Source organism: Leuciscus leuciscus (genome assembly GCF_965113295.1).
Source record: "Leuciscus leuciscus genome assembly, chromosome: 22".
In the NCBI taxonomy this organism is placed as follows: domain Eukaryota; kingdom Metazoa; phylum Chordata; class Actinopteri; order Cypriniformes; family Leuciscidae; genus Leuciscus; species Leuciscus leuciscus.
In genome coordinates, this window is record NC_138746.1 from 20,866,231 (window position 1) to 20,890,712 (window position 24,482).

Consider the following 24,482-nt stretch of genomic DNA (forward strand, 5'->3'; position numbering starts at 1 on the left):
TTAATCAACAATAAGAATCAGACACTGTGTATAAATAAAAACTTAATATAACGGAGTCATATTTATGATAAAATATCATTAAAATATAACATTATATAAGCATTAAATGGATAATTTAATCGCAAACAAAATTAGGCTCTTTGTGCTTCCTGAGTGAGCATCCTGTTCTCGCGGGCACGCGCTTGCTGTCCATTCAAGGGCTTCAATATGTTTCCAGTGAGGCGCGCCCACTCTCCTTCTGCGCATTAAATTCACTGTTTTTTCATTCTCATCTTATGCTGTGATACTCTTTCTCCACCTAGGATGCTTGTATCGTTCATGTACTTTGGAGATTCATACAAATGTGGAAAACGCGGCGTCGTAAAAATGGCACACATAGGGAATCCATGGTAAGGAATTCATAATTTTTCGGCAAGTGGAGCAAGAAAGCCGCATGATTATGATGTGCGACCTTGTGTATGAACGGTGTATTTGGTATTATACATTTATAGAACGTTTGTTTTAATGGCGCATGACGATTATTTATTTATTTGTGTGTATATGTTCTTTCAAAGATGGGGGCTTGATGCATTTTTGACACGATTTTATAGGCGCTGCACATTCACCTGCAGTAATACTCTTAACACAGAGGTTAACGGATAATAAAAGCTTTCAGATACTATGCAGATTGTTGCAAGCATGTATTCATCTTAATCGATAGATTTGTATGACGGGAGCGCGCACAGATGAGATCGGGTACAATAGTCATCGTGATTATAGAAAATCCAAATAATGTTTGCATCAAGTGATGATAAAGATATCACATAGATTAAAACGAATCCCTCGAATGGATAAAAAGCCACTTGGCCATTGACATTTTTATGTTCATTTATTGAGTTACAATTAGGCCTACCTTATCTTACTCAATGCTTCATATTGTCTATTACTAATCAATATTTTCTCATCCCTTGTGCCCTTGCAGCAATCCAAAGGGTCTGTCATGAACTAACTGCACAATGGGAGTATTAGCTCGTTCTTGTGTGACCTAAAGGCAAGATGGGCAACACTCTGAGGCTGTGACCACTTTGCATCCCCATGTGTACCATGAACAGCACAGCCTGGCCTTTAGACCTGGCTGAGTTTGTGAAACCTCGGGGCTTCAACAGCTCCCAGAGCCAGTCTGCTTCTGCGAGCGGCTGGGCCTTGATCCACACGGCTACCCTTGCCTCCTGCTCCTTCTTGTTGGTCCTCATATTTTGTCTCGGTTCTTATGGCAACTTGGTAGTCTTCTTGTCCTTCTTCGACCCGGCGTTCCGCAAGTTCCGCACCAACTTTGACTTCATGATCCTCAACCTGTCCTTCTGCGACCTGTTCATTTGTTGCGTCACTGCGCCCATGTTTGCACTGGTGCTCTTTCTGGATGCTGGAGATGCTAACGGCGGAGTGTCCAAGGGCTTCTGCTTTGCCTTCCACCTCACCAGCTCGGGCTTCATCATTATGTCCCTAGAGACGGTGGCTGTGATCGCCCTGCATCGGCTTCGCATGGTCCTGGGTCAGCAGCCCAACCGTACGGCCTCGTTCCCCTGTACTTTGGCCCTCACGGCACTCTTATGGACCACCAGTTTCACTCTGGCGGCGTTGGTCACCTTGCGAGCGTATCCCAGGAGCTCCGGGCCTTGCCTGCCTCACTTTGGTCTTACTGGCAACAAGGCCAAGTTAGTATTGTATGTATACATTGCAGACTTTGCTTTCTGTGTTGGAGTGGTGTCAATTTCCTACCTTATGATCGCTCAGGCTTTGAGGAAGAATGCACAGGTACGGAAGTGTCCCATCATCACGGTTGACGCGACGCGTCCGCCTGCTTCTCATCCACCGCTCATCGCAGCTGGTTTTGAGGGTATGCAGTGCACAGTGCAAGTGCCCTCGCTGTACCGCAACCAGACATACAACAAGCTCCAGCATGTCCAGACGCACCCCTTCACCAGGAGGACCAACCAGCCCCTCGTGCCCGGGGCCGCCACTGGAGCAACCTGCTGCCAGTTGGTCTCCACCGTCAACTTGGCTACGGCCAAGGATTCGAAGGCTGTGGTGACATGCGTGGTGATCGTCATCTCCGTGCTGTTGTGCTGTCTACCACTAGGTATCTCCTTGGCGCAAGATATGGTGTCACCGGAGAGCAGCTTCGTCCACTACCAGTTCGAGCTCTGCGGATTCGCCCTCATTTTCCTGAAGTCTGGAATCAACCCGTTCGTGTACTCGCGCAACAGTGCTGGTCTGCGTCGCCGTGTGCTCTGCTGCCTCCAGTGGGTGACCTTGGGCTTCCTGTGCTGCAAGCACAAGACACGCCTGCACGCTATGGGCAAGGGAAGTCTGGAAGTCAACCGCAACAAGTCCTCGCACCACGAGACCAACTCGGCATACATGCTCTCGCCAAAGCCCCTGAGGAAACTGGTTGACCAGGCTTGTGGACCCAGTCACTCCCGGGACAGCATGCCTAGTCCCTGTGCCACCGCTGGACGCAAGCCCCGACCCCCGAGCACATCTACGCCCATCAACACTCGCATAGAGCCCTATTACAGTATCTATAACAGCAGTCCGTCAGCAGCACCGAGCTCCCCCAACAGCCTGCAGCCGGTCAACTCTCAAACCACAGCCTTTGCCAAAAGCTACGTGGCTATGCACTACCACACCCACCAGGAGGCGCTGCAGGACTTTGACAGCACGTCGGCTCATCAGATCCCCATCCCATCGGTGTGAGCTGTGGAACGTCATACTGCTTGCTCAGCATCCAAAGGGGAGCATTTATAGTGTTTGCTTGTGGTTTGCTAGTGGTGTTTTGCTCAAGAGACAATGTGCATCTAGTATCCAATAAAAAGAAAATGGGACTTTTACAACTAGTTGTCGCTTTCCCCAAATTTGTTATTATTGTTGTTTTCTGGACTAAAGGATGTTCTATTTTTACATTGACATGGCATTTTCATGTAATAGTCTTCGCTCAGATAATGTATTTGTGAAACATCCTACATTTTATATATGAACTTATTAAATGTTTTGCAAGTGTATCTTGACACCCTCTTTATCTTTTGAAAGCAGATATTTAATGTATGCTGTAGTTTGCTTTGTCAGTCATATCTTTTTTTTCAGGTATTCACGTCTAAGCAAAGGATGAACGTTATGCAAGAACATTAGTTCTCTGTGAACAAAGCCTATCCACAGAAAGAGACACTAGCGCCACCTAGTGTAGGTAAATGGACCTTCTGGCCAGTTCCTAATATTTAGCTGAGGCATGTTTATTTCTCCATAAGAAATATTTTTTTCTTTGTTATGAATAATGCCCTAATGATTCTACCCAGGAAAATAATTTTCATTGTAACATAAATGGAAAAAGAAGGAATGTATTTAATTTACACTGCGAAATACTGAAAAAGTGGTCCTGTACAAAAATGGGTCTAAACATTCTTATTTCAAAATACATTTTCTTGAGAAGCAAAATGACGACATAATCGTTTTTGATATTAAAAAAAAGAAATATCTACCAACTTTTTTTCCCTTTGAATAGGGTTCATTTTTATTGCCTCATTGGCAAGTTATTTATTTATTTTATTTAAGTATAAGTCATTATGCGTCTCAAGTAAATGTACCTTGAGATAAATACTAAGAATATTAATTCTTAATTAATTGCGTATTCATTAATATATGTTATATGGGAGTATGAATCTTGTATGAAATGACTTGAAATCATATTTTATTCAACTGAACATGGACATGGTGAGTAACAACCAGCATTGCAATCAATGCAATGAAATAATCTGTCTTAATATCAATTTGTTTAAGAGGAGCCCTTCACCAGATACAATGCACACTAGGTGAAACTTACCAGAGGAAATCTTAGAAAAACATGAGTGATTACATTTAAGTGAGGGTAATGAAAAATACTGTACGTAACTCAATGACCCTTGATTTAAAAAAAAAAACAGTTTAATTACATTCAATTTCCTTTGCATATAAGACAGTGTATTTCCCTTGCAGTTTGCATTAAACAAAGTCACTTTTAAAACTATAATAACCATCTCCAGCTGCACAGTGTTAATGGGAAGTTGGACAAAATAAATAATGTATACTTAAAACAGCTGACCATCTTGTAAATCAATTGATTAACAGAAAAAAATCAATCAAATGAATAGATTTGAAAGAACTGCCAGCCATCTAAGTGTTACAAAGCATGAAAAAAAAGGTCAACAGGTTTGAGATTTGCTAATAAAATATTGAGAATTCAGTCCTAGCTGCATCTCCAGGTTTAAAAGTTTCCCCAAATCTCCTTTAGTCTTCACAAGAGAAAGTGCCGTCAGTGAGGAACTTTCTCAAAAGGTTGAGGTCTGAGGTTCAGCATGTCCATGTTATCATGATCTATTGAACCAGACTTTATCTCTCCCTCTGAGCATCTTCTTCTGTATTGTTAATTCTTTAAGCAACTGTTCATTCCTCCATCTCAGTACCAATCATGCAGGCTAGCTAGGGATTGAAAGAAATCCATTTTCATCTGCAGTGTCCAAGATCTTGCATATTACAGGAGACTCAACCTGTGGCAGAATGATAATCAGGATAAGGGTTATTCAAATGAAACAATCTCTTTCTGTAACATTTAGCATTAATATCAAAACACAACGTGCTCATCACTGTAAACATCTAGGGCAGCATAATTATTCAAATCAAAATTGCTGTCAAATCTCAATGTCATTCTGTTTGCCACTCACCCCAAGAATATACTGACAGGTCTGAGGTTCCAGCATGTAAACTGTAACAGCATGAGGAGAGTCTGACTCCTTACACCTGAGACAGAATGGGTAGGTGTTAGTAGTGGCATTCACAAAACCGGAAAATCACATGGCATCATGAAGTGTGGGTAACTCACTTAAGCTTGACTACAACCTGTCTCGGTTTCCCTGTTAGGTCGCAAACATCTCCATGGCCATAGAAATGAGAAACAATCCTGATGAGGAATCAGCAAGACAACATACATGAATTATTAAAATCTGTAACACGTATATATAAACAAATAAATGCTCCCTTGAATGTGTGGTAAATATAATCATACTTGACTTTCTGCACTCCATCGTCTTTTAAATAATAAGATCGTGCCACGTTTTTCTTGGCCCAGTTCATATGATCCTCAGTGTTCCAGCTGCCCACCACCACAATGTTCTTCCCTTGCTCTTTATCCTTCAACCAAAAGCACAACACGCAATTTACCATCTCTTATAATCCAAACATTTACACTATACTGGAAACGGTTATATCTTCTAAATAATTCAATGATTTCACAACTCTTACCTCATGATACTGGTGTACATGCTTTCCATAACAAAATTCATACTTCCACCATCCAACCCCCTAGACAGAAACAAAAATATGTTGAGCTGGGAACCCAACTAAAAGATCAACAGAAACAGAAGAGAAATCTATCCATCCTCACCCCGTGCAGACAGTACGAGCCGCTCAGAAACTCCTTGATCAGCTGTTCATCAGTTAGACGAGAGATGTGAGTGGTGCCAACGGTGACCTGGGCTTGACCGCCCACTGTCAGGGGTTTATGGGTAGAGGTATACGCCTCTTCCTTCACTGGAGGTTTGTCCTCCTTAGCCAAGGAGATGGAGAGAGATTATTACATTTTTTTATATTTGTACATTAATATAACTTATATAAAGAACCATTTTTGTTCATACAACATTTTTCATATAATTGTTAATGTCCTTTAATACAGACCAACTTGAAGAGCATTTTTCAATTATTCATTACCACCCCCATATTCCATAAGTGGGTTGGTGTAAATGCAGAAGATAAAGGGCAGGTCTAGACTCACCCTGGATCCCCTCAATTCCCGTTCGATGCTTGAGCTGAACGGTGGTTTGAGCATCTCTTCCTGTTCACGATCCAGCTGGGACAGACTCTGAGGTCTGAGAGGGGAACCACCCAAAGCCTGACAAAAGATGTCATTCACTGGGGAGGACTTGAACCTGAGGAGAAGTGTCACAAAGGACTAAAAATGCGAACGTTTTCCGTCGAAACAAATACTGTTGGTCTCGGAGCACAATGAACATATAAAAGCCAGAACACATTACAATGAGTGAAATCTATATCATCATATGAGTCGCATTTTGAATTAAATTGATTGAAAATAGTGTTAAATGGGTTTATCTTGCTTTAAAGCGTGTGCAAGAGCATCTAAGTGCTTTATAATTTCACTCTCTGTATGAAAAGACTTTGTGTCTGTGATTTGCTTTACTAGTTCCTTTGTTTCTTGGTGAGAACAGGTTTTATGCAATTATCATATTTCATTGACACAATGAATTAATAACTGCACTTATTTTGTAGGAGGATAAACCATGTGAACTGTACGTACGTGCGTGTGTGCGTGTATATATATAAACTATTATTTTGCTTTCTAAACTACATTGTGAGGGAAATATCACACTTGACTTTCTGTGCTCCATCATCTTTCAAATGATAAGTTTCACTTTTTCCTTTGATTCTTTGTGAGAACAGGCCTTATGTTATCATATTTTTTTGTGATAGTTTGTCCAAGTGATGACATACATATTCACGAGCACATACTAGTCAACAGAAATCAATAACTATTTATTTATGCACTTATTTAGGATAAACTGAAAAACTGATTTAAAAACTGGAATTCTTGATTGAGCTGAAATTGTTTGTGTGTGTACCTGTAATTGGGGTGAGGACAGAGGAGAGGTGTGAGCACCACCACTTCATACTGACAGCTGACCACCTCAGCGATTGTGAGGATCTCATGCTTCGCCTCCGGGTGGCAGACGTACAGCACTGTGGTAGTGCGAGGTTCATTCTGTCTCACAGAGCATTCAGTCCCATGTCCCATCTCTACAGGAAAGTATGGCGTGAGCTGACCCTCTATATTCTTCGTTGGCACCTGGGAACCCACAGAGAGTTTAAAAATACAAATAAATACACATATATACATATACACATATATATATACACATATATATATATATATATTTCCTATCTAACAGTGACAAACCTCTGTGTCTGTGTCTGTGTTTGATGCTTCTGTTTCAGAGTCTTCGGATTTATCGGCTTCTGATTCTAAGGAGCAGATAAAATACATGAAACAATTGACAGAACATGTAAAGCAAAAAATACCATCTTAAGCTTAAAAATTGCCCAACCTGCACTCTCTTTTTTATTCATGGTCCCCAGATAGTATTCCTGAACGTTGATCTTCTGAGGGACCAGAGACTATTAAGACCACTGAAATGTCTATATTACTTAGGAATATCTTAAAATACTACAAATGAACTACCATTCAAAAGTTTGTAACCATTCTTAAACTGTGTAAGGTTTAAAACATATATAATAATAATAATAATAATAATAATACTTTTATTCAACAAGGAAGCATTCAATTGATCAAAAGGGATAGTAAAGACTTTCACATTGTTACAAAAACAATTTTTTTTTTTTGATAATATGATTGATACTATCATATTTCATGTATTTTGGCCCTTGGCAATCATGGCCTCCTAATAATCCCCATCCCCTGAATTGGCTCTATCCCTCTCTCTCCTCTCCACCTACAGCTGGTGTGTGGTGAGCGCACTGGAGCCGTTGTACTGTGGCTGCCGTCGCATTATCACATAAGTGGTGGTTGAGGAGAGATTCCCTGATATGATTGTAAAGCGCTTTGGGTGTACAGTAGTACATATGAAAGTGTACAGTAGTACATATGAAAGCACTATATAAATGCCTCATTCATTCATTCATTCATTCATTCATTCATACTAATAAGAAATGTTTATTAATCACAAAATTTGAATATTTAGAATAATCTCTGAAGAATCTGAATAAATGACATTTTAAGATATATTTAAATAGAAAACAGTTATTTTAAATTGAAATACCATTTCACAATATTACTGTTTTTACTGTATTTTTGATCAAATAAATGCATCCTTGGTGATTATAAGAGACATCTTTCACAAACTTTTGAGTGGTAATGTACGAATTTCTAACATAATATAAGGAACGTTATAAGGATCTGCCATGTTCTTTAACAGAATACATCAAAAACAGTGCTTTTACCTGCCCCGTCTCCTTCTCCTCATGGTACTGCCGTACATGCTTCCCATGGCACACTTCATATGTCCAGTATGACTCGATCTGCAAGACACACATGTTGATTGTGGCAACAATACAAGTACATCATATGACTAGGAAAAGATCAACAAAAGCAAAGCAACATAATATCTTATTTTGTTGATTTATTCAAACATTTTTCCTTTTGTTAAAACAAGCTCAATTCTCTTTAAGCAAAAATATAATATTTTTCTAATTTTGGGGGGAAATGTGACCAAGACATATGTGAGAGTCAAGGATATTTATAAAGTCAGACATACAGAAAGTGAGACATGAAACTCACTCTGTAGGAGCAGCTGCTCTGTTTGAATAACGGCTCCAGTAGCATGGCTGGACTCGGCCCGCTATACTCCTTCACATCACCCTTCAAAAGAGACAGACAAGAAATTGATCAAACTAAACTAAAAGATACATAGAATAGCTCCAGATAATAGTAATTTAAAAATCTGCCATGCATAACCACACCTCCTGATTGCTGGACAAAGATGGCAATAAACACTTGTACTTTTCTTTTTCCGCAGTTGTCATGATAACATAGTTATCTTTCCTGTACAGGCCTCCAGATGTTGACTGTGGAAAAAAGGGATATTATTGCATATTTAACTTCTGCAAAAATCAATAACAAAATCCATGCCCACAGTACCAGAGAAATAAAACAGTTATACTTGCAATTTATATACTTTAATACTACACAATACTGTTGGAGAGAATACTTATAGGGATAGTTCACCCCAAAATGAAAATCGTCATTTACTCACCCTCAAGTTGTTCCAAACCTGTAGGGGTTTATTTCATTCTGTTGGCATCCAGACAGTTGATGGCACCCATTGACTTCCATGGTAGAAAAAAATACTATTGAAGTCAATGGGTGCCGTCAACTGTCTGGATACCAACATTCTTTAAAAATACCTTCTTTTGTGTTCAGCAGAAGAGAGAAACTCAAACAGGTTTGGAACAACATGAAGGTGAGTAAACGATGGCAAAATTTTCATTTTGGGGTGAACTATCCCTTTAACACACTACAAGACAGTCCAAAACAAAACAGGACACGTCCAGCTGTTATGAAGCGACCTTAGCCAACAAGCTGACAATTAAACAAACAGCATTATGTTAGGTTGTATTTACAGCTGTCAAGCGAAATATCTGAGTTTATTAGATGTTTGGACTCACCAAGGTGAAGTCTGATCCGGGCCATTTGATTTTGAAGGGGATCTCATCAGAAAACACAGGAGATCCTGCACGATTTGCAGACACTCCGAACCAAATCAAGCCCCAAAACCAGCGCCAAAACACCCCCATCGCCCCCGCTGACCCTCCGAGAGCGCTATCCGGACATTAGAAACAGACAGATGGGAGTGAAGGGTCAGAAACACAACTACTACACGTAATCAGTGAGATCTAATAGATGACTGACTGCTGATAGTTTGACATGAGTTAAACAGCAGCTTGCCACGTCCATTTCCGGTATCAGACGGAAGTTTCCCTCAACCAATAGCGCGAGGAAGCCGCGTGAGCCGCTGTTTACGCTGAGATATCAACTGAACACTTGTATTTTCATTTCTTTGTATTTGCTTTTACTGTCTATGGTATTTTCGGGGATTCGGTCCATTCGTGCTACTCACTAATATTTTAAGAATTCGCACAACTGTATTCATAAGCAAATAATCTCTTAATTTCTCGTCTTTTTTGAGTTACATTTTGTTTCCATACGTTTATAAATGTAGCAGGCCTAATTCATTAAAATATTTCTTAAATGATTTTTCTCCAATAATTGAGTGGCAGAATAAGCTCCCATAGTTTAAAAAAAGCAAAGTCATCGCATAGCCTACTTCTTTACAAAATGTCTCAGAAACCTGATTTATTGCTGTTTTCCAACAAATTAGGACTCAAATAATATGCCTACAATTCCATATTTTAATTAGTTTGTATCTTGTATGAAAACATAATATTTAGGATGCTGCATGTCACTTTTAGATCGACTTCGACTCAAATATTTTCAGGCTCCCAAATGTCTGTGTTTGCTTGCTCTAAAAATTATTTAACTATATTATTATGCAGCATGATAAATATAAGTGTAGACTAATCGTTGTGAGCTTTTTAACGTGCACCATGCATTTCAATCCTATCTTCTCAAGAGGTATTCTCTGATCTTCTGCTCATCTCTGCTGTCTCAACAGGCTTCAGATAACCTCAGTAATATGCTTAGCCTACATCAGATTGGGCATCCTTGGTAACTACCATCATATTTCTCCTGGGTCTTCATTCAAAACCATCAAGCACAAATTGCTCTCAAAACTGGCATAAATGGGCATGCCATTTTCACATCTGCACCATGCAGGGCCGTTTCTTCACCCACTGGGATTTCAGTGCTTGGGCCCTTACAATACATTTTTCATTTGGCTGCAACACGTATTGTGAATTTACTAGTTCCATAAGCAGCCAATTTAATCTGAATAGTCTATTATCCAAAATAATGGCAGGCAAAGATTGGTTTAATTTCCCTTCTAGTGAAGAGGTTGCTATTTCTGTCGTCTGTGTCTCGCTTAAATAGCCTTTCCACATGGTTTTTGGATTACTGAATAAATTGTAAAATGTATTTTCATGTTATAGCAGGTCTTTTGATGCTTGAAAGGAAAGGAAAGCCAAGAGCTTTGAGTGGAAAGTGGACCTCAGTATTCACGTAGAGCTTTCAATCATAGTGCAATCATGGTAGGCTACATCTTGATGGTTGAATCTTTGTTTCAGAAGCTTTTTTTTAAAAAGACAGTTTATAATTTTGTAGAATGTGACAAACAGGAAGTATTTCTTGAGGTTTCATCTCTGTACTAATATTTAGGCCATCATTGTGCCTGAATACAAATTCTGACAGCTGTGTTACAATGCTTTTTGTTAGGAGAAAAAAAAGCATGTTAATTCTTTCTCTATTGCAAAATGTATACTAATATTCTATTAAGTGTTTCTCTCCACAGAAAACATTCCTTAATGTTTCTCTCGTTAAAAAAAAACAAAAAAAAAAACAATGAGTTTCTTTTCAACAGTGTTTTCTTCTGAAATAAAGCCCAGCTTAGCCCTTCATATCCAGTAGAGGACGCAACTGTTCTGATGGTTGGGATTGTACAGAAAGAGCTTTATTACCAAGTATGTTTGCACATAAAAGCAGCTTCCACACAGAATGACAGAGACAAGACAGATATAAAAAAATAGAATTAAGTGAATACAAAATTAAAATATATAAAAAATACACAATATACAAAATAGACAATATATGTGTATGGGTCATTGACAAATAAAGCTTCATAAAAGGTATTTTTAAAAAAATCTAAACTGATGCAATGCATATTGTTATGAACAATGTGTCTGAATAAGTTTCAATTGTTAAATAAAATTGAAAGTGTTTAAATTAATTTTGTGACATTTTATGTCAGGCTGTGCAGCCAAATAATTGTATATTTACTGTAGTTGTACCACCTGACATGGAGAGTGTATCAACCTTGAAATCAGCAGCTTTACAAGTATTTGAGAGAGATCTACAAACCTTTTCAATCCACAAGTTCCTCTGGATGATACATTATCATGTTTACTATTATTACCTTGTAAATTCCTAATAAAAGAGCCATTTTAGAAGTTGTGCCACCCTGACATTTGAGAATATATACAGATTGCTGGACTAAAGTTTTTCAATTATCTCATTTATATGAAAAAAAAATGTATATGCAAGGTTTCAAGCCTAAAATGATGACATAGTATTTCGGACAGTTGCACCACCTGACATTTTGGGGGTTTAAGATAGCAAAAACAAATGTTATTTAAATATACTAAAATGAGTTAAAACTAAATAGGTTTTATACAATAAAGTGATGTATGTCATGAATTTATCAAAGTATTTTTTTAAGGAAATAATGCACTTGGACACAAAAATATGCACGTCATGTCATTGACCCATCTAAAGATATGTTACAAATGCAAGGGAATGTAAATAAGAAGTAGCCTATGGTGTGTTAAATAAATGTAAGTATAAATAGTTGGCTACACCCCTCGTTTAAGGTGTTGCCCTTTTGTTGCCAACGTGCTCGGCAATTATGTTCATCTGCCGGTCAAAGTGAACAGTGTGAAGCAGTGTGTAAGAGTTGGCCTTGGACAGAGCAGAGGAAATGACATAATGACCTTCTGAAGTCACACTGGCCACGCTCCAGCGCTTGAGTCAGTCTTCACACACACAGGCAGCGTCTCGACTTGGTGCCTGGGCTGGGTGTGGTCTTGCTCATATTCAGCTCATATACCACCCTTGAAAACTTAAATCAGCCCGTCCAACTTAAACATCGTTCAGATTCACATCTCTCACGCGCTCTCTAATCATCACCATATGATGAGACGACTGCTCTACTACTAACCGCGCGAGCAAGGGACAAAAGGTAATTCTGACACAACAGCGGTTTTGTCTTCTGTTGAAAGATAAAGTGCTGTTTCTTTTGCATGCGATCCACATGTGCTCGATGTTCTCAATGTCTTTCTGTTCACTCATGCTCAAGGCAAACAAATTGAAACATTTAACTGAAATACAGAAATATGATAGTTTTATTTGATAGTGTAACAAATATACATGTAGGCTACATCAGATGTTACTAACCGAATCAGTTCTTTAAAAAAAAATAATGATACTTTTTTTTGTTGGTTAACTGACAGCTGTAGCCTACCTGCTGATGAGTTTAAGTTTGGGTTGAACTGGTTCTCCAAGGCGCACCCTGTAGTGATGTAAACCTTTACAGAACAGATTAGTTCTCTCTCTCTCTCTCTCTCTCTCTCTCTCTCTCTCTCTCTCTCTCTCTTCGACTCACAGTTTTCGTTCACTCTCTCTCGCTTTTTCGTGCCGTGATGTTTTCTCAATTCAGAGACTGACTGTCGAACTATAGCTTTCAAAACCGGTTTTAAATGACATATACTTGCTTACAGTGGTTGAATCTACTGAACGAACACGCACTTTCAATGATCTAAGCGGAGTTTTGAGTCGATATTCGGAATTTTAATATTATTTAATTAATAATGTTGTTATTATTGTAAAATAATAATAATAATTCTGATTTCTGAATGATTATGTTTCAGTCACTCTGTGTTGTTAAGGAAATACATTATTCAATTACTCACTTAAAGTGCTAGTTCACCCAAAAATGAAAATTATCCAATAATTTACTCACACACAAGCCATAATATATATGACTTTATTCTTTCAAACACAATCATAGTTATATATAAAAATATATCCTGGCTCTCCCAAGCTTTATAATGGGAGTGAATGGTACCTTGTTTTTTTAAGCCCAAAAAGGCACATCCATCCATCATAAAAGTAATCCATACGGTTCTAAGGGGTTAATAAAGGCCTTCTGAAGCAAAGCGATTTGTTTTTGTAAGAAAAATATACATAATTATAACTAAAATTATAGCATGATTTTCATTTTTGGGTGAACTAATCCTTTAACGCACAATAATCATTTGTTGCCAGGTACTTATTTAATGGGGAATCCTCCTCAAAGTGTTAAATCAGTGAACGAATTTGAATTAGTCTCATCAGAGTCACTGGAATGGATACAAATCCTCACGACTAATGCAAAAAAGTTTTTACATTTTATAAATGAAAAAAATAATCTGGTACATTTCTACACGTTTGACCGCAAATATTTGTAATGGTAACACTCTTTGTTTCAAATCAAAGTTCACACTTTTTTCTGTCACCAATAGCAGAGCCAAAACACACAGTAGACATACAACCCCATAAGTGACAATGTGACATTTCTGTTTCAGCCTTTGGTCTGTGTCCTGAGAGACTTTCACGTGTAAGAGCTTTCAAAAAAACTTTCAGTTTTCATGCAAACATTGCTTTTGAATGAACTATTTACTCTTGAAAATGGAGCATCTCACACATAGCAAGAAAGAGCACATTCCTCACAAAGACGTGAAGCTACTGTCCTGTGCTAGAAATTTTCTATCAACTTGCTAACCAAAACAAACAAACCGAACCACAAACCAAAAGTTTCCGGAGGTTTATTTTTTATCAGAAAAAAGGTTCGCTGGCTCAATGATCTGGTCACACAGGTTCTTGAGTCAAAATGGACCACTGTTATGGTGCTTTTTTGGTCTGTTTTTGTTACAAATCTTAACTTTTCTACTTCACTGAAAACAACAACAGCATATTGGTTTGGAAGAACATGAAGGAGAATAAATAATGACACTTCCTTTTTTAGTGAACTATCCAGGACCATACAAATAGCCTTAGGGAAATGTAGATGTAAAAACATTATTAAGAATATAATAACTAAACTATTTATAATTTCTACAACATTCGAGTTGATGTAAAAAAAAAAAAAAAAAAACAGGAACTTAATTACCAGTTGTTGAAACCATGCAATTTGAATATTGGCTCAGGTAGATTTCCATATTTCAATACAGTTTTCACATGTGCACTATATCTTGGGAGGTACCATCCAGCTTTATTTATTAAAACAATCTTCTGGTTAATATGCTAGAGCTGCCAAAGTTATTTATATGAATCTGTTTTTCTCTCTCTCTCTGCACAGGTTTTTTTTGGGACAGGTGAAGTCAAGACTACATGATAAGGATGGGAATCATTAAAGTGCTGAAAACTCAGTTGCTGTGCCATCTCATTATCTGTTATGTGTTCCTGGTCAGTGGGTTCATTGTCAACCTGCTGCAGCTTTGTACTCTACCACTGTGGCCCATTAACAAGCAGCTCGCACGCAAGATCAACTGCAGATTGGGGTATTCCATTTCTAGTCGTAAGTCCTGCACCTGTGGTTCACCTCCAAAGAAAGATACTGTCATAACCAAGCATGATACAAGCAAGTTTCCAGTATTTATTTTGTCCTGACTGAAAAAATACATACTGTACTGCATGTAGAGATCAAATCACATAAAATAGTGTCAATAAATGCGTCACAGTCATGGAGATATTGATTATCATGTCTTTCCTGGTTAAGACCGATTGTATGGTACTATATAGCAAATGGATACATCAGAAATCATTATTTCCTGTTTGAAAACCTCAGTGTTGCAATGAGGGTAACAAAACAGGAAGTGCATATTGTAAACTGCCTTGATGTCTATTTACATACATACAAGAATGATTAGCTTGTTGGATTACTGTAGATTCATAATTATGTAAATTCACTCTGCATTATGAATATATGCATTATAATTCAATTTGTATATTATTTCTGTTTGTTCAGAATTGGTGGCATTGTTGGAGTGGTGGTCTGGGACAGAATGCTCACTTTACACAGATCCGGAAAGCTATTCACTCTATGGCAAAGAAAACGCCATTGTCGTCCTCAATCATAACTTTGAAATCGATTTTATGGCCGGCTGGACCATCTGTGAGAGATTTGGTGTTTTAGGGGTAAGAAAAAAACATAACTTTCCCACACATTAACCCTTTAAACGCATACCTCGGGTCTTTAGTGACCCGATACGAAATTCACTACCCTCCTTCATTGAAGTTATACATCAACCGTCTTAGTATTCCTCAATTCATTCCTTAGAAAAAATAATACAATTATAAAAGATTGCCTGTTTTCCTATACATAAAAAAAAAAAAAGTTGTATTGTGTTAGATATAGATCCGGGTAGCTAAAGGCCCGAATATGTAATGATTGGCAAAACATTCATGCATTTAAGGGTTTACAGATGTGTGATTCTAAATGAGAATGATGTTTTTAAACATGAGTATTACTCATTTTTAAGACTCAATATCTTCATGATGTTATAAGACATATATGTTGTGCTGCCACACAATTGTTTTTATCATATTCTGTTTTCAGAGTTCGAAGGTGTTGGCAAAAAAGGAACTTTCCTTTGTTCCTGTGATTGGCTGGATGTGGTACTTCCTGGAGATCGTCTTCTGCAAAAGGAATTGGGAAGTGGATCGCAAGAACGTAGTGCAGAGCCTGCGCAACCTTCGTGATTACCCAGAAAACTTTTGGGTATATTTAAAAAAATCTTATTGCACATTGTACTCTGCTGTCAATGACATTTTATTACATTTCAGATTTCACAGTTTCTTAACGCACAATTAGTTGAAGGAATAGTTCACCCAAAAACGATTTACTCACCCTGTCATGTTTCAAATCTCACATGCTGTTATTTTTATGGAACACAAAAGGAGAATTTTTGGAGCAATATGCAGGCAACTCTTTCCATGTGATGACAGTTTAAGTTTTCTGTCCCTTGTTATATCTCCAGTGTGGATGATGTTCATTTTTGATTCGTCTATAGTTCCTGTTGCACTGTGAGGGCACACGGTTCACAGAAAAGAAGCACAAGATTAGTATGGAGGTGGCAGAGAAGAAAGGCCTCCCCAAACTCAAGTATCACCTTCTTCCTCGGACCAAGGGCTTTTGGATGACGGTCCAGAACCTCAGGGGAAAGGGTGAGAGCTTCTTGGCCATTAAGTAATGCCAAACCCGTAGCAGCAGTGCTTTTATTGATCTTCCAATGAGTTAAGGCATATCACTCTCTTGATGCTATTTAAAGGACTGTCAATACATGAAATGAAAGAAGTCTTTTTGACAGACATAGCCTCTAAGGATTTGGCTCTCTGACTTGGTTTGTGTCTCCTCTGTAGTTACTGCTGTGTACGATTCTACACTTAATTTCAGAAACAACGAAATGCCAACTTTACTAGGGGTTCTCAATGGGAAAAAATACCATGCTGATTTATATGTGAGGTAAGAATGAAAAAGAATCGTTCAAAATAATTTAACACTGCCCTTCTGCAATATTTAACATGTTGTTCATTAAATGCTCTGTGATTATGTCTCCTGCTATAACAAAGTTCAACATGCTATCTCCATAATCATTTATAAATGTTTTAGTTTCACTTATGAATGTGTTGTGAGTTAAGATCTTAGGTCCTTTGCGAGATCAAGATAAACCATCATGGATTTCCTTGTGTCTGTTAGGCGAATTCCTCTGGATTCGGTCCCAGAGGAGGAGTCGGAATGTGCGGCCTGGCTCCACAAACTCTATCAGGAGAAAGTAAGTGCACTACCTGCCTTAGTTGGAGGTGATTTTGTGCTCGCCAGTGTTATTTATATAGCATTATTATTATTCATATTTAGTTGGTTTTTTTCAGTATTTTTGTTATTTCAATAATTGTTATATGCTTTTGTCAACTTATGTTTTACTTTATTTTTCTTTTATTTTTATTTAGTTTGAGTAATTATTAAGTATTATATAGTAAGTATAGTAAATACTTATATAGTACTTATAGTAAGTATTATATTTTATTTCAGTATGTTGCCAAGGCAACATTTCTTTTTTTTATCTAATATTTTATTTTTTAAATAGTTGTTGTTTTAGTTGTTAAAATTCTGTCTTTAATTACTAACCCTCATGTCGTTCCAAACCCATTAGATCTTCGTTCATCTTTGGAACACAAATTAAGATATTTTTGATGAAATCCGAGAGCTTTCTTATTGGCCGGCTCCCGCGCCAGCAGAAGAAATTGTTGAATAAAGTCGTTAATTTTGTTTTTGCGCACAAAGAGTATTCTCGTCTCTTCATAAAATTAAGGTTGAACCACTGTAGTCACATGGACTATTTTAACGATGTCTTTACTACCTTTCTGGGCCTTGAAAGTGGCAAATACGTTGCTGCCTATGGCTGGTTCAGAAAGCTCTAGGATTTCATAAAAAAACATTTTTTAGATGTGTTCTGAAGATGAACGAAGGTATTATGGGTTTGGAACGAGAGGAGGGTGAGTAATTAATGACAGAATTTAAATTTTTGTGTGAACTAACTCTTTAATAATAAAAACCCTAGTGCTGGTTTTAGCATTTCAGTTATTATTAGCTTATTAATATGACACAGCCAACTAGAAACTAGCGCTAGTAAAGCAATTGGCCATGAACAGTAGGATGGACAGTTAGAGTAATCAGGGTTGAACATTAAGGGATTTTTTGTGTGTGTTGTCTCACTCAGGATGAATTCCAAGAGCATTACACACGGACAGGCCGGTTCCCAGGTCCCATTACGAGCCCCCCGCGCCGACCTTGGGCCCTGCTGAACTGGCTGTTCTGGGTCTGTTTGCTGGTCTACCCTCTCTTCAGGCTCTTACTGCAACTGCTGCTGTCAGGGTCCATCTCCACCGTCGTCTGTACCTTTGTCTTCTGTTTTGCAGGTACTTGGCATAAGGGCATGGGCATTTAAAAAAGCTTGTGTAACAAATAGCTAAATAAAGAAATAGACCTTTAAAATTGCAGTAGATATTTTTGTGGTCCAGCAACTAAGAAATTATATACTGCTGCTATTTTCCTCCAATCTGTTTTTTCTTTCAAAAAATACAAATATAAAGGAGGCCGATTAGGTTCTATGGCAGTAAGTATATCAACCATTTCTATCTGGATTTACCGCATGCTGGTCACTTCGTAAGTGCATGGATAAATAAAATGTGTATGCATTCAAAGTGCCCTTAAATATCATAGCATGTGTGTGAGAACAGTTTTAAAGATTCGTTTCAGCTGTAAAAGTTTAATTGAAACACCAATTGCACACAAAAACAAATCTTGAACTACATGACTCGGTTATATTATGAGAAATCATGTATAATTGATATTTTGTTCAAATGAAGCTTTCATTTCTCCTTTGCTTATTAGTACAGGGTTCCCACACCTGTTGACCAAAGAATTTTCATGATTACTGACAAAAAGTGTTTTTAAATGATTTTGTAGATGATAGCCAAGCATAACTTGATTCTGAAGTGCTCTAGCATAAATACAATTATTTTTTTTTTAAATCCGATCTCATCCCAAGGCGTCATATACTGACGCTTTTGACATTTCGTCTACATCCAACGCACATGGCACCCTTTAGCGTCAATATAGCCCCTTTCACACAGAGATTCCGGAAAATACACGGATAAAGTGACACGGGATTTGACCCGGGTTCGTTTGATTTTGGTTGGCGAACGATCCCGGCTTCAGCGTCATCACTACGACACGGCATTATTACGGCTTTTGTTCACACAGCGCGCGTTCCGGGACTGAACACGGCAATGTTACTAGGTCCCCAACCCGGCATTGATCCCGGCATAAATCCCGGGTCGAGTTTGCGTTCACCCAGAAGGCGCTCTGGCAATTTGCCGGCAATTTCCCGGGTTCAAAGCGCTGTGTGAAAGGGGCTTATGAGACGCAGATATGGGCCAGAAGGCGCCTCCTAGCGGTCTAACCCTAACCCTACCCCAGACCTAAACCTACCCATAACCGAGTGCGTGTCATATTGACGCTAAAGGGTGCCATGTGCGTTGGATGTAGACGAAATGTCAAAAGCGACGCCCTAGGATGAGAATGCGTTGAAATTTCCATGACTTTTCCAGGCTTCAAAATCACAGGCTTAAAATTCCCTGTTTCCAGGTTTTTCATGGCTGTGGGAACCCTGTTATTATGACGACAATGATCTAATGCAGTGGTTCTCAACCTTTTAGACTCAATTACGCCCATTGCCCAACACAATATTTGAAGTCCTTCCCATACAAACATTTTCAGTATTTCTGCTGTAATTGACATACCTGCTTGTTTTCCAACTTTATTATGACCATATTAAATATTAATTTTGTGATTCTAGAAGATTCATGACTTTTTTTTTTCATTAAAAACAATTAGGAATGTACCGATATGAAAACTTTGGCCGATACTAATAACCGACATTTCTATATATACAACCGATATATTGGGTTCTAAATCAAACATTTTATATAATTTGAGAGCCTGATTACAAAAACAAAACCATTACAAGCCATGTCCCAAGCACACAATTATAATGTTCTCATTATAATTTGATGTAGCCTTTATGACAGACTTGCGCTGCACGTTGCATGTAACTGTAATTTCCTTTTTGTAAGTGATTCCAATCATATTTCAAGCAATTCTAAACCATCATTGCGAACAGTGCGCATCTGAAGTGTCTCAGCTTAAGGAAATAATTCATTATTTCTCGGCTTTAATATATCGGCCAAATTTTTTTACCTGGCCAATAATGATAACATAAATGTACATATATCAGCTAATACCGATATGGTGGCCGATATATCATGCATCCCTATAGTTAAAGTACTTTTTAGAATTTTAACATAATATATTAAAATAATTAATATATATATGTGGCCACCTTAAAAGATTGCAGACGCCCCCTGATTGAGATCCACTGATCTAATGAATGATATAGACAGTGCTTGTAGCCCTAGTTTAGTTACAGAGCATGCTAATGTGACTGGCTGTTGCGCTGACCAATTTTTGCTTTTATTTTCAGTGTCAGTTGGAATCCGCTGGATGATCGGACAGACAGAGATTGAGAAGGGTTCAAACTACGGGAATAAAGAGGTGCAGTTGAACAATAACTGAGAGACTGTCACCCACCAGGAAAACAAGATCATGCTACTGTATTGTGATGAGGGCACTTTCACAACAGGAACTGGCATTAGCTAAGTGAAATTTGAGGAACTCGTCACATGAAGCTTTTGGAAAGACATTTAAATCATTAAAAACACTTCTGTCATGACAGCTCTCGGAGTGTTTGGCATGGTAATGGGTATGACAATGTTGTATGTTTGGTCTTGGCGGAATAGATATGCTACGCTGCTGCTGCTGCTAATACATACACGACACGCTGCTGCTGTACAATATAGAGTACATGAATTACCCACAGCAGATCTATACAGGTGGAGCTGGGGAAGGTGGAGGGTTTCTGAAAGCGTGCTGCACTGCAAATGCTACCCAAGTATTTGAAGGTTGAGCAGCGAGCTTATTGGCTACTGATACTGTAGGAACCAATCAGCTGTGCCCTATAGATACCGATGTGATTATGAACAGGTGAGTAAAAGGACCTATTAGCCTGCACCATCTAGAGTTTCATGCCAGAACTTTGTATTTCACCATTTATATTTACATGTTTTTAAAGAGACAAGTAGGCCATTTAAAAAAACTGTCTGTTTATTAATATTCTTTTTTAAATATTGCAAACACTGTTGGAGGAGCAGAGAACCAGCAGTTGATGCCAATGTAAGAGCATGTTTGTCCACCCGTCCGAGTGCAGCAGCAGAAAGGCAGAGTCAGACTGGCCTCTCCCCTCTCATTGGTTGATTATGCTCTTGTACACCCAGATCGTAAAGGCACAGCGTTGTCCAGCACAAGGCTGAGCCGACGCAACAACTACTTTTAGGCTTAAATAGGACTTAACAGTGGGCTCTGCAGCAAGGCAAACAAAAATACAATTTTAAGAAAACAAAAATTTAAAACCTTCTCTACTGTGACTTTCAGCCCCAGGTTTGTATGCTTTCTTCAGTGAACACTCATTGAAATTGTACATACAGTCAATGCCAAACTCTCCCTCCATCTCCCATTCTCTGATACTTTGTGCGGAGAACGTCCCTTGAATTAATGTACTTGGTCTCCTAACATGTATTCCCTGTGACTCATTCACCAAAAAAATGGCTATTAAACTTCAGCTTTACAATATGCTTTGTACAAAGAAAAACCCTAACCCTATTCTTACAGTATGTACATAACACACTCGTCCGAACAACATTTCCATCCCATTTGCTAATGTTACTGTACATGTAAGACTTGCCCTGCTTTAATGTCGCAAGGGGTTCATATTGAGCAGAGCGCGTCTGTTTTTCCTTCGTCTTTCCTCATGCCGTGTGAAGTAGTGCTAGCATTTTTGTAAACGTTAAGAGAATGCAGGTCCTCCCCATCACTCTTCATCCGTGCAGACCTGCAATTGAAAAGATGTGAGACTGACATGTTAGTGCCATTTCTATTAACCTCACTCTAGCAGCCAATCAGGTGACAGCATGTGATGGATTGTCTAAGTAAATTAGTGATGATCCAAAATGATTTTTACACCCAAACCAAAATTAAATTATTAATTTGGCCAGAAACCAAAAGTAAAGTTTATTTAATAATTAACACTCAAATCTGAGTTGCATATAAACATTCAAATTGCACACATGGCAGTTTAAAAAGGAAAAATGTAATGATATAAATGTTTCTACTCCAATTCGTTGTTGAAATATGAACATTTAAATGGCTGTCATAATTTGGTTTCTTGACAGATTTATAGCCTGTTAAAGATATTAAACATTTGAATTGTTATAAAATTGGCAGAACTTTTCATATAAAAAGTAACAAAGCTTATTGCGATTATTTGATGGTAGGCGTGCTACAAATAATGTATTATTCAGGGATCAACTAAAAAACAGCAGAGACGGTACATCAAAATGAAGATCCATTAAATACGAGAAATCAATATTGTCAACCTAGCTCTAGAATCCACACAGCTTTCAGTCAATGATTTCGACCAAAATTTCGGAGCATCATTAAAGTAAATGGTTTATTACTGGTTTATTGCTCAAAATGAGAATTTTGTTTAGTCAGTGTTTGGTTTCATGCTTTTATGAGTGTGTAACATGTTGGTGGATGTACTAGAAGAGGTGTTTGCATCTAATTTGAGTAACACATTGGAAATTTGGCACAAAGCAGTGCCTCATTTCCATCAAATGTGTGACCCCGTGAATCTGCTTAAGGATGAAAGCTGGGTGAGAGCGGGTTCATACCTTGACAAAGGTGTGGTCCAACAGGGCACTGGCGGTCCATCGCCGCTTCGGTTCACTCTCCAGGCAATGGGCCAGGAAGTCCTTCCCCTCTGTGCTCAGCTTTTCAGGAATGGGCGGTTTGTGGCCCATTCCCACTTTATACATGATCTGGAAGTTATGCTCATATTCGTGCCAGGGTCTCTGAATTACACAATCAAACAGGAAGGAACATGAGTTACTTAGTGACATGATATTTGTAGTTTTTTTTTTACAGTTTACACACTAAAAACACTGTTGCTAAATGATGGTGTTACAAGACGAATAAACTTCAATACTGGTGAATATCCGAACTGAATCCTGTTTTGTCGTAATTGGTGGACATTTGATTATGTTTCAGGAAGACCTTTCCAGCATTACTAGTTTAGTTGTTTCAAGTTCAAGGTCAAAGTTTATTATGAGCCCAAAGGTCGACTTTTGGTGCAGCATAAAATTTGTAACATACAAAACACACAAACAAAATACAAACAAAATTCTGAAATCTTACAAGTTTAAAAGCCTTACAGCAGTGGGAATGAAAGAATGTCTATACCGATTGCTTTTAAAGGGGTGGTTCGGGATTTTTGACATCGGACCTCATTTTTAAGTCAGCCTGGTTGTTATTCATCAGTGGAGACATTTTTTTATTTTTATTATCCAGTCCTTATATTTGGATAGTTAGCCGATGCTAGGCTAGCGCGAGTCAATGGTATATGTTAGCCAGCCATTAAAAACCGTTTTACCCACTCCACAGTGCACCAAACGCAAATCAATTATAACACTAGACTATCGATGTATATGTCCGTTGAGAGAATAATGTTAGAAATCAAACTTACCTTTCATCACATTGCATTAGTTATAATTTGTTCCCTGTAATCATAAGCCTTGTCTACAGCAGCAGCGGAGTGATATTGATTACCTAGGCAACCGAGTGAGCCGGTACACACATGACGCAAGTGTATTTACCTGCCGCTGGTACACTGATTACAGTGCGCTTATGTTCTGTGTTTACTTTTTGCCGCATTAATAACCGGAGCAAAGTAAAATTCCGCAGCTGCTGAGAAACTAGTTCCTTTGGGATCATTGAGATGAAAGGTAAGTTTGATTTCTAACATTATTCTCTCAACGGACATATACATCGATAGTCTAGTGTTATAATTGATTTGCGTTTGGTGCACTGTGGAGTGGGTAAAACGGTTTTTAATGGCTGGCTAACATATACCATTGACTCGCGCTAGCCTAGCATCGGCTAACTATCCAACTAAGAAAACCCAGACTACTTCCGGCAAATTTTAATTCTCTCTCCAGGATAGTCTGGAGAAGAGCCCATTCAAACTCATTTCTGTGCCGCCGAAATCGCGGCACCAATCAGAAACGTTTGGGGAGGGATTTACATGATGACGACAGCGCAGCAATGCTGAAGGAGATTTCATTACAAAGATGGATGCTGCCGTGGAACATCACTCGTTCGAATCATAGACAGTATATAAACGAATCAGTTATCGCGTCTGTTTTGAGCGATTTAAACTTACCGTTTTCGTTAAAACCGGAGCAAAGAACAACACTCGAAGCATACGTCATCTCCTTCATCGATCTGATTGGTTTTATGACTATCCAATTGCGCCCAGAGGAATTTGAGCTACGTCGGTTGGTGACGCCCCTTTGGAAATGATTTGTCTACATAGCTTCGCCAGAC

The 24,482-nt window shown here is 38.4% G+C and overlaps 4 protein-coding genes across 8 annotated transcripts in view; 2 read left to right on the top strand and 2 right to left on the bottom strand.

The window, feature by feature from the left end:
* Positions 1 to 49: 49 nt before the first annotated feature.
* Positions 50 to 4,548, top strand: gpr75 (G protein-coupled receptor 75). Its single transcript, XM_082154970.1, has 2 exons — positions 50 to 389; positions 962 to 4,548. Exon 2 carries the CDS (start codon positions 1,075 to 1,077, stop codon positions 2,734 to 2,736), a length of 1,662 nt encoding a protein of 553 aa, XP_082011096.1. The 5' UTR covers positions 50 to 389; positions 962 to 1,074; the 3' UTR covers positions 2,737 to 4,548.
* erlec1 (endoplasmic reticulum lectin 1) lies at positions 3,708 to 9,634 on the bottom strand. 4 transcript variants are annotated; one of them, XM_082154975.1, is made up of 14 exons: positions 9,322 to 9,634; positions 8,617 to 8,721; positions 8,435 to 8,515; positions 8,098 to 8,175; positions 7,185 to 7,236; positions 7,044 to 7,101; positions 6,702 to 6,926; positions 5,840 to 5,993; positions 5,453 to 5,614; positions 5,311 to 5,370; positions 5,075 to 5,199; positions 4,892 to 4,969; positions 4,734 to 4,809; positions 3,708 to 4,559 (listed from the first exon to the last, which is right to left on the bottom strand). In XM_082154975.1, exons 1-14 carry the CDS (start codon positions 9,448 to 9,450, stop codon positions 4,488 to 4,490), a joined length of 1,455 nt encoding a protein of 484 aa, XP_082011101.1. In that variant the 5' UTR covers positions 9,451 to 9,634; the 3' UTR covers positions 3,708 to 4,487. The 4 variants fall into 4 exon arrangements, with proteins under 4 accessions (XP_082011101.1, XP_082011100.1, XP_082011099.1 ...); XM_082154974.1 differs by having other exon boundaries at positions 7,185 to 7,239; positions 9,322 to 9,633; XM_082154973.1 differs by having other exon boundaries at positions 6,702 to 6,925; positions 7,037 to 7,101; positions 9,322 to 9,632.
* A 1,853-nt stretch (positions 9,635 to 11,487) lies between these two features.
* On the top strand, positions 11,488 to 20,717 carry agpat4 (1-acylglycerol-3-phosphate O-acyltransferase 4 (lysophosphatidic acid acyltransferase, delta)). The gene is made up of 9 exons (XM_082154976.1): positions 11,488 to 12,563; positions 14,721 to 14,939; positions 15,390 to 15,559; positions 15,981 to 16,142; positions 16,435 to 16,588; positions 16,784 to 16,886; positions 17,121 to 17,196; positions 18,142 to 18,340; positions 20,467 to 20,717. The coding sequence occupies exons 2-9, from the start codon at positions 14,753 to 14,755 to the stop codon at positions 20,556 to 20,558; spliced, it is 1,143 nt and encodes a 380-aa protein (XP_082011102.1). The 5' UTR covers positions 11,488 to 12,563; positions 14,721 to 14,752; the 3' UTR covers positions 20,559 to 20,717.
* Positions 20,718 to 21,128: 411 nt separating this feature from the next.
* Positions 21,129 to 24,482, bottom strand: part of map3k4 (mitogen-activated protein kinase kinase kinase 4) — a 39,588-nt gene continuing 36,234 nt past the window's right edge. For both annotated transcript variants that reach the window (XM_082154983.1, XM_082154984.1), the window contains exons 26-27: positions 22,772 to 22,951; positions 21,129 to 21,930 (exon numbers count right to left, since the gene is read on the bottom strand). In XM_082154983.1, coding sequence (XP_082011109.1) covers positions 21,910 to 21,930; positions 22,772 to 22,951 — 201 coding nt within the window. In that variant the 3' untranslated portion in view covers positions 21,129 to 21,909. The remainder of the gene's footprint in view (positions 21,931 to 22,771; positions 22,952 to 24,482) is intronic.

Bases quoted from the DNA above. Each gene is read 5' to 3' on its own strand.
- gpr75 (XM_082154970.1), top strand. From the start codon at position 1,075: ATGTGTACCATGAACAGCACAGCCTGGCCTTTAGACCTGGCTGAGTTT.
- erlec1 (XM_082154972.1), bottom strand. From the start codon at position 9,450: ATGGGGGTGTTTTGGCGCTGGTTTTGGGGCTTGATTTGGTTCGGAGTG. The intron at 5,200-5,310 runs GTAAGAGTTGTG...TTTTGGTTGAAG, and splicing joins ATGTACACCAGTATCATGAG to GATAAAGAGCAAGGGAAGAA. The intron at 4,970-5,074 runs GTATGATTATAT...ATTCCTCATCAG, and splicing joins GATGGAGTGCAGAAAGTCAA to GATTGTTTCTCATTTCTATG.
- agpat4 (XM_082154976.1), top strand. From the start codon at position 14,753: ATGATAAGGATGGGAATCATTAAAGTGCTGAAAACTCAGTTGCTGTGC. The intron at 14,940-15,389 runs GTAAGTCCTGCA...CTGTTTGTTCAG, and splicing joins GGGGTATTCCATTTCTAGTC to AATTGGTGGCATTGTTGGAG. The intron at 18,341-20,466 runs GTACTTGGCATA...TTTTATTTTCAG, and splicing joins CTTTGTCTTCTGTTTTGCAG to TGTCAGTTGGAATCCGCTGG.